Below are 9408 nucleotides of genomic sequence, written 5' to 3' on the forward strand. Positions count from 1 at the left end.
ACTTTAATCTCCATGCATAGCACGAATGCCATTAATATCATCGTGATGCAGGTGGGTTTTTGTGAATCCAAAGTTGATAATAGGCCACATGACGGCATCTTGAACGTCGGTGTGGCCAAGCCCAAGGGCATGCCCAATCTCATGCAATGCCACAGACTCCAAGTCATTCTGAAGTATACGAACCCCCCAATCCCACTGCTGATCCGCGTCGAAGTGGATTCTCCCAGCAATTGGCCCAAAACAATGCGCCAATACTCCCCCGTATCCATCCAAGGGATGCCCATCTCCATGCTCCCCTCTCTCGAAGCTTATTTGTATGTCGGCCGTTTGGACCCTCGCAGACTGCGAGAACGTGAAATTGGTGCTGGCCTCCCACGTCGCAAAAGCTCGCATCACTTGACCCACAAACTGCGGTGGGTAATTGTTGATAAATCGTACCGTGCCTCTTCCCACGCTGCCAAACATGGGTTAGAATTTAGTAAACTAATTAATTCAAGATATTTGTAATATTTTTCGGTTCATATCTTGAGAATATATTAATTATTGATATACTAGAACTTAGTTTAGGGCAATAATTTGAATTAATCAAATATTTTAATATTTTGGTAATATATTAGTTATAGAATATACCTCCTCAGTTAATATTTTCCATTTAATTATTAGTAGTATATTTTATTTTATTCTCATAGTTAATTAATATTTTTTTTAATGTAAAGGTATTAGTTAATAACTTGTATCCTATTTAAACTTTGTGAATATATTAAACCTGATCTCAATTCTATTTTCTCATTGTATTATTTTCTTCAGTAATAATATTTTCAGATTTATTCCCATTTTTTAGGGATAGATAGTGCTGCCGCACCACCGAAGGAATTTGAAAGTTATTGCCATGAAATTTATAGGATTGATTTGTGAAGAAGGGTTCAAGTTTGGGTTGGTTTTAAAGACAACAAAGCCAGTTGTCTTCCATTTGGCATGCATAATTAAGTTGACGGTTTTTTCTTTTTTTTTTTTTTTCCCTGATTTTAGGAATAATAATTAGAATCTGTTACGACCTCGGTGTAAACTACAATCATTTGGTAAATTAATATTAAATTGTTATAGGTTAATTAAATAATTAAAATAGACCTCATTTCTATAATGGATATTAAATTTGGAAGTTTTTAGGAGATAATTAATTTAATTTTCACATGATTTAAAAGACACTATTATGTTTTAAAATAAATTTAGAGAGAATTTCAAGGAGTTGAGAAAAGGAATATAGGAAAAAAAAAAAAAAAGAAATAGCAATAAAGAGAAAGAAATGAAAATGAAAATAAAATGAAAAATAAAAAAATAAAAAAAATTAGGAAAGAAACAAAGGTAAGAAAATACAAAACATCACCCTAACTACAAAATTCAAACTCAATTAATATACGAGTAAGAGATGTTTACAAGTGTATGGAAGACATTAATCTCCTCCCTGTTCTTATCTCCTATTTCAATTTATGTTACATTTTCAATTTATTTTTTTAGAAATTGAAATAGCCACTAATAATTTATTTATATATAGTAATTTGTTAATAAATAATTTTTATTAAAAAAAAAGATCCTATTAAATCTAATAATATTCAATATATAAAAACTCAAATTTTAATATCAAACCATATCTTTAACGCTTAAAAAAATATGTTTATTTATATTTAAAATGGGGTTTGGTTTAGGTGCGTTGTGCAATTATATTGGAGAATGTCCGAATAAATTAGTCTCTATCGGGGTTTGGGTTTTACTTTTGCATGATTATGTACCATACCACGCTAGTTTTGTATTAATTTATGATTTAACTTTTAATCATGGTATTCTATTATTTTAAATAAATAAATATTTTTTTTTGTCGGGGTAAAAACATGTCCATATAGGGTCACGAACTCTCACATTAAATTAACATATTTACTTGGAATAAAATAAATATTTATAAGGCTAAAAATTTTAATAAAATAAATATTTTTTTGAAGTGAATAAAATAAAATATAATAATATAGTACTTAACAATTATTTTCCACCATAATTAATATCGTAATTATTGAGCTATATTCAAATATAATTGAATAGTAATTAGATAAGTTTGAAATCCTAAAATTAAAAATAAAATAATATATATTTTTTTAAAGACCTATTGTATATGGTAACCTTGATGGAGTGAGTTATTAAGAAAAAAATGTTTTATTTTATGCACTAGAATAAGTGCCCATCGATTAGCGTGATAACTTATTTTTGGATTATTTGAATTTTTATCGTAAGCTTACCATAATAGAATTCGAACTAATCCTTTTCTAAAACAAAAATAAATTTATAATCGTCATTGCTTACGCTTTTAAGCATTATTTTTTTTAAAATAAATAAATAAATACATATAAAGCAATATTTTAACGCTAAAAATAGTAACATAAAATCTGAACTTTTTGCCAATCCATAATACTTTGAATCTAAATACATAGAAAAAAAAAATAATATTTCTCATAAACATTATTGTAAAAAATTCACTAATAATTACATGAACTATTAAACCTAAGAAAAAATCGTTTGTAAAATTATATTAATAACATAAATTAATACAAATTTTGGGAGTAAATGAAATCTCTTAAACTAGAGGGGTAGATAAATTAATTAGAGATATAATACGTTTGTAATAAAATTAAATTTTGGAAATTAAATTATTATATAAATTAAAATATTTTAAATTGGGAGTAAGAAAATTAAAGAGGTTGAAATATTAAGTTATTTAAGAGCACGAAAATGAAAATTTAAGAAAGTTACATCAGGTGGAAGTGAGCTATATAAACAGGTCCTTGCGGGGTCGAACACACGTAACCACCACAACTTCTCCGACTGCTCCGTTGTGGGAATTTTCCCGGCGATGGTTCTGTTTGGATTCCGAGAAAATAAAAAAATGGGGGAGAAAAGTGGAATTTTGGAGCGAAGCAATAGTAAGAAGAAGAGGAGTGGGGGTATAAAGGGAATTTTCATGCACGCCGACGCCGTCGACATATTGCTCATGACTTTGGGGTTCATCGGAGCTTTGGGCGACGGCTTCACCAGACCTGTGGTTTTGCTTGTCAATAGCCGCCTCATGAACAGCATCGGCAATACCTCTAGAATTTCCGCTTCCAGCCCCGACATGCAAGTTTTTATTCACAGCATCGAGAAAGTACTCTTCTTTCAATTCATTTCTAAGAGAACTCTGTTACTTTTTAAATTTATTTTGATCAAATTGTTCTTTGATTGACGACAGAAAGCAGTGATTCTGTTGTGCATTGCTTGTGCGACTTTTGTGGTTTGCTTTCTCGGTGGGTTTGGAATTGTTTGAATTCTTTGAATTGTTTCAACTCAGAGGCTCTAAATGTACTTACGTTTTTGCTCTGTTTTACTTTTTTCAGAAGGGTATTGCTGGACGAGAACCGGCGAGCGACAGACGGCGAGAATGAGAGCGAGATATCTTAAAGCAGTTCTCCGGCAAGATGTTGGGTTTTTCGATATGCATGTCACTGGCACCACCGAAGTTATCACCTCTGTTTCCAGTGATACCTTAGTGATTCAAGACGTTTTGAGCGAAAAGGTTAAAGCTTTCTTTTTCTTTTTTTATAATTTAGTCAAAATTTTATATATTTGACATGGGTTGTCGGGAATCTATCCAGATACCGAACTTTTTGATGAACATGGCAAATTTTCTTGGAAACTACATTGTCGGGTTTATACTGTTATGGCAGCAGACGTTGGTGGGATTACCTTTCGCGCTCTTGTTATTGGTCCCCGGTCTTCTTTACGGCAGAACCTCGATGGGTTTCGCGAGAGAAATCATGGAGGGGTATAAGAAGGCCGGAACGGTAGCAGAGCAGGCGGTTTCTTCGATTAGAACTGTGTATGCCTACGCTGGAGAAGATAAGATTAAATCGGATTACTCGTCGGCGTTGGAAACTTCGGTGAAGTTGGGCCTAAAACAGGGACTTTCTAAAGGTTTGGCCATCGGAAGTAATGGAGTTTCGTTTGCAATTTGGGCATTCATGGCTTGGTATGGAAGTCGAATGGTTATGTACCATGGTGCTCAAGGTGGGACTATTTTTGCCATTGGAGCTGCCATTGCCGTCGGCGGATTGTAAGAACTCAACCCATCTCCTAATAGTCTATTTCTCCTCAATTTGTTGTTAAAAACTAATATTTGCTTGGGAAATTAACGAAATGACAGATCAGTTGGTAAAAGTTTTTCCAACATTCAATACTTTTCCGAGGCAATTGAGGCGGGGGAGCGAATCATGGAGATCATAAACAGAGTCCCCAAAATCGACTCGGACGACATGGAAGGTCAAATCCTCGAAAATGTCTCCGGCGAGGTCCAATTCAGCAACGTCCAATTCGCGTACCCGTCTCGCCCGGAGACTATGATTCTGAAGGATCTGACCATCACAATTCCCGCCGGTCGCACCGTTGCCCTTGTCGGTGGCAGCGGCTCCGGCAAGTCCACCGTCATCTCTCTGCTGCAGAGATTTTACGACCCATTGGGAGGAAGCATTCTGATGGACGGAGTGGGGATTGAGAAGCTGCAATTGAAATGGCTGAGGTCCCAAATGGGTCTGGTTAGTCAAGAGCCTGCTCTTTTTGCCACTTCCATTAAAGAGAATGTTCTGTTTGGAAAGGAGGATGCCACCATGGATGAGATCGTCGAGGCTGCCAAAGCTTCTAATGCTCATAATTTTATTTCTCTGTTCCCGGATGGATATGACACCCAGGTAGATTATTAAATTCAATCATTTCAATAGAATCTTTAAATGTCTAACCAAAAAAAAAGTTGTGTAAGTGATTCAAATGTCGAACAAATTGCGTACTTTGTTCGAAGATTATAGAAAAGGAATCGAGCCTCCAACGGCTATTAAAGAATTCTTTAGACGGTTGTAAATTGTTAGGAGGAAGTATGTCAAAAGTGTACAAATGTCAAATTGTTTGCTATTTTAGTAATAATTTGAAGTTGAAAAACAGGTGGGAGAAAGAGGAGTACAAATGTCAGGAGGACAAAAGCAGAGGATCGCCATAGCTCGAGCCATAATCAAGCGTCCACGAATCCTGCTCTTGGACGAAGCCACCAGCGCCCTGGACTCGGAATCAGAGCGTGTCGTCCAAGAGGCACTCGACAAAGCCGCCATAGGACGAACCACCATCGTCATTGCCCACCGACTCTCCACCATCCGCAACGCCGACCTCATCGCCGTTATCCAAAACGGCAGAGTCATGGAAACAGGGTCTCACAATGACCTCATCCAAAACCAAACCGGCCTTTACACCTCCCTCGTCCACCTTCAACAAACCGCGGCGCAGAACCAATCCCCCAACGAACCCTCCTCATCTTCCACACCCCACCTCGACAAAATCAGAAGCTTTGGCAGCCGCCGCCTCTCCTTCCTTAGCCCCTCCAGCTCTGTAAACTCGGTCGGGTCAAACCCAGTTGACGAAACTACCGTTATCGAGAATAAACAAAAGCTCCCAAAGCCAACCACCGTTATCGAGAAAAGACAAAATCTCCCAAAGCCATCGTTTAGGAGACTTCTCGCTTTGAATCTGCCGGAATGGAAGCAAGCTATAATGGGGTGCATTTCAGCGATGCTATTCGGCGCTGTGCAGCCTGTGCACTCGTTCTTGATGGGGTCGATGATTTCCGTGTATTTTTTAACAAGTCACGAGGAGATTAAAGCCAAGACGAGGACTTATGCGCTTGGGTTTGTTGGGTTGGCTATGTTCACTTTCCTCGTCAACGTTTGCGAACATTACAACTTCGCTTACATGGGAGAATATCTCACCAAAAGAATTCGAGAGATGATGTTCTCCAAAATCCTTACTTTTGAAGTTGGCTGGTTCGATCAGGACGAGAATTCTAGTGGCGCAATTTGCACCCGACTCTCTCAAGATGCCAACCTGGTAAAACCCTGTTACTCTACTCATCAATACTAATTCAACTACTATTCAACCTAGTACGAGTGGAACCCTTAGATTCACATCATTGGCTACCATACATTGGATTATGACTGAACCCCTCTAAGTTAGAATTCGGGTTAAGAAACGATGCATGGGCCCATCGCTCGATTGCCAACCAGCAATAGGGGGCTTTTTGGTCCCCAAAGGCATGTGTTGTTGGCTAAGTCCTTGTGACGGATGAGTCTCATGGGCCGCCCTTGTAACGTAATTCCCACTAAGCGATAGGTAGAATCCTTTGTCGACGACTTAGCTCTCGCGTTGGTTGGAAAGGAGGAACAGACCATTTCTGGTAAGAATGTGGAAACCTCTCCTTCGTAAACGCGTTTTAAAACCTTTAGGGGAAGCCCACGAGGGAAAGCCCGAAGAGGATAACATCAAACGGTGTGTCAGCGAAAACACTAGGCATCCAAATGAGATGAATTGTGAGTTCCCACATTGATTAGACAGAGGAACCAAGCATTCCTTTTAAAACCCTCCTAAAAAACACGAGAGAGAAAGTTGAAAGAGAATAATATTGAGTAGGGATGGTTTTGGGCCGTTACAAAACCCATTTATTTAATGAATTTGTTTTGAAGTATGACCAGGAGCTCTTTTTTGGGCAGGTTCGATCCCTAGTGGGCGATAGAATCGGTCTAATTATGCAAACCATTTCAGCAGTAGTGATAGCATTCACATTGGGGTTTATACTTTCATGGAAGCTGGCGTTTGTAATAATCTCTGTCCAACCAATGACAATTACCAGCTTGTACACAAGACAAGTACTCCTACGGAGGATGTCCAAAAACGCCACCAAATCCCAAGAACAGTGCAGTAAGCTCGCCGCTGAGGCTGTCTCCAACCTCCGAACCGTCACGGCTTTCTCTTCACAAGACCACATCCTTAAAATGCTCGAGAAGGCGCAAGAAGTCCCAACCCAACAAGGCATTAAGAAATCATGGTATGCCGGAATTGGACTCGGCTGCTGCCAATGCATCACCACTTGCTCATTGGCTTTGAACTTTTGGTACGGAAGCAAGTTAATATCCAAAGGCGAAACCACTGCTAAAGGTCTCTTCCAAACCTTCCTCATTTTGGTCAGCACCGGCCGTGTCATCGCCGACGCTGGCAGCATGACGTCAGATCTTGCCAAAGGGTCCAGCGTCGTCAGTTCGGTTTTCGACGTTTTGGACCGGATGACCAAAATCGAACCGGACCACCCAGAAGGATACAAACCGGATAAATTAACCGGCCGAATCGAATTCACGAAAGTGGATTTCGCTTACCCTGCTCGACCGGAGGCGATGATATTCCGTGGGTTTTCAATCATAATCGAGGCAGGTAAATCCACGGCGTTGGTTGGGCAAAGTGGGTCGGGAAAATCCACCATAATCGGGCTGGTGGAGCGATTCTACGACCCGATTAAAGGAACGATCCAACTCGACGGTCGAGATTTAAAATCGTATCATCTCCGAACGCTAAGAAAACGGATCGCATTAGTGAGCCAAGAGCCGACGCTGTTCGCCGGAACAATTAGGGACAACATCGTGTACGGATATTCAGAAACGGCGGACGAATCGGAGATAATCGAAGCGGCGAAGGCAGCGAACGCACACGATTTCATCTCGGGGTTGAAGGATGGGTACGAGACGTTGTGTGGAGACAGGGGATTGCAGCTGTCGGGAGGGCAAAAACAGAGGATAGCAATAGCGAGAGCGATACTGAAGAATCCGACGGTGCTGCTGCTGGATGAGGCGACGAGTGCGCTCGATGGGCAGTCGGAGAAATTGGTGCAGGAGGCGCTGGAGAGAGTGATGGTGGGGAGGACGAGCGTGGTGGTGGCGCACAGGCTGAGCACCATACAGAATTGCGACATGATTGCGGTTTTGGATAAAGGGAAGGTAGTGGAGACTGGGAATCACTCGTCGCTGATGGGGATTGGGGAAAAGGGAGCTTATTATGCTTTGGTTAACTTGCAGAGTATATCCCATTAGTGTGTGTGTATTGAGTTTCAATCAAATTGGTGGCACTGAAGCATAATTGGTAGCTCTAGTTTAACTAGTCCTATAACTCTTATACCCCTCTTTATCTTTTTTTTTTTTTTTTTTTATTATTAGATGGATAAATTAATAATAACATCTATATTTTATCTCAAAAAGAATAAAATAGGCTCGTAGGAGACATGTCGTGGTAGTTTATAACTCTAATTCGTATGTCGTGTTAGTTTCATAGGCTCCTTGGAGACATGTTAGGTCTGTACTTAGTGACTAGTACCTCTAACCACAAATTACTAGACTTTATCATAAATGTGGGTCATTAAAATTACCTGAATATGCACACAAGTATCATTTAGCATCATCATAGATAATTCATGCAGAATAAACCTACATGCTCAACGGGACGATAATATCCATCAAGCTCCCGGTGTGCAGAGTTCCCAAGTTCCCGTCTTCCTTCCAACATGAATTAAACATATATATATATAAAGCGGAAGCTTAAAATATAATTGCAACACTCAGACAATTCTCAAAATACTTCACATAATACATCTATACTCTTAGCAAACAAGTTACCTACATTCAATCATGGAAAGCTACCACCTAAGGTAATTAAACTAATGCATAACCGAACGACTCCTACAAGTATTTCTTCCTAAAGTTTCGTGTGGTCACTTACATGATTGACGCGTGTTCTTCGTTTAGCGTTTCTACACTAATAGCGTGTCCACAAATACTAATTTTCCCCATTTAAGTTCTATTTCATATAAAAATAGGGTTAGAGTTAGAACCGGGAGAAAAATTAGGAAGACAGAAGTCGAACGGACAAAAACAGCACCTCACGCGCTTGCACGCACACGAGGGAGGGAAGACGCATGCTGAGGTATTGCCACGTGGTGCCCGCTGAATGGTCAGCCGAGGTCGAGGTCGTTGGTTCGGAACCAGAAGGACGCACTGGAAATCCGAATTCTTTTATGCTGACGAGTGGTAACGAGAAGCCGAGTCGTGGTCCGAGTTGCGTGCGGGTCATCGGGTCGCGAACTCGAGTAGCGGGCCGCTGGCCTTCGAATCCTACCCGAGGCGAAGTATTTCTTTGATTTTCTTTGCCAATGGATGCTTGACATGTGGCCCTTCTTCTCCGGCGATGCGCGGCTCCCTTCTCCGCCTGACACGTGTTCGGGTCGTCGGAGGAAGAATACGATCACTTTTTCCATTTTCTTTGCATTTCTATATTTCTTTCTGCATAAATTGGATTAACACGGTTCCTTCACGATATGCATATCCATCGATGAGTAGGTATTTTTCTTGTAATTTATTTCTAACATAGAGATAATTATCTTAATCCAAAAATGACAAGAAACTTCAATACCTACCTCCTTTGACAAATGTGAGAACTCCTACTTACTATTCGAATAACTCCAACGAGCTTCATGGT

The 9408-nt window shown here is 39.7% G+C and overlaps 2 protein-coding genes across 2 annotated transcripts; one reads left to right on the top strand and one right to left on the bottom strand.

The window, feature by feature from the left end:
* Positions 1 to 3: 3 nt before the first annotated feature.
* Positions 4 to 465, bottom strand: LOC111445134 (metalloendoproteinase 1-like). The gene has a single exon (XM_023083368.1). The coding sequence runs from the start codon at positions 463 to 465 to the stop codon at positions 4 to 6; it is 462 nt and encodes a 153-aa protein (XP_022939136.1).
* Positions 466 to 2777: 2312 nt separating this feature from the next.
* Positions 2778 to 8092, top strand: LOC111445496 (ABC transporter B family member 15-like). The gene is made up of 7 exons (XM_023083913.1): positions 2778 to 3187; positions 3272 to 3326; positions 3417 to 3595; positions 3675 to 4132; positions 4223 to 4763; positions 5011 to 5943; positions 6603 to 8092. Exons 1-7 carry the CDS (start codon positions 2897 to 2899, stop codon positions 7968 to 7970), a joined length of 3825 nt encoding a protein of 1274 aa, XP_022939681.1. The 5' UTR covers positions 2778 to 2896; the 3' UTR covers positions 7971 to 8092.
* The last annotated feature ends 1316 nt before the right edge of the window (positions 8093 to 9408 follow it).

This window comes from Cucurbita moschata, unplaced genomic scaffold (genome assembly GCF_002738365.1).
Source record: "Cucurbita moschata cultivar Rifu unplaced genomic scaffold, Cmos_1.0 Cmo_Scf00007, whole genome shotgun sequence".
Taxonomy (NCBI): Eukaryota; Viridiplantae; Streptophyta; class Magnoliopsida; order Cucurbitales; family Cucurbitaceae; genus Cucurbita; species Cucurbita moschata.

What these genes read in the sequence shown, in the direction of transcription:
- LOC111445496 (XM_023083913.1), top strand. Translation starts at nt 2,897, where the DNA reads ATGGTTCTGTTTGGATTCCGAGAAAATAAAAAAATGGGGGAGAAAAGT. An exon ending in AAGACGTTTTGAGCGAAAAG is followed by an intron (nt 3,596 to 3,674) that starts GTTAAAGCTTTC and finishes GAATCTATCCAG; the next exon opens with ATACCGAACTTTTTGATGAA. An exon ending in TCTCTCAAGATGCCAACCTG is followed by an intron (nt 5,944 to 6,602) that starts GTAAAACCCTGT and finishes TTTTTTGGGCAG; the next exon opens with GTTCGATCCCTAGTGGGCGA.
- LOC111445134 (XM_023083368.1), bottom strand. Translation starts at nt 465, where the DNA reads ATGTTTGGCAGCGTGGGAAGAGGCACGGTACGATTTATCAACAATTAC.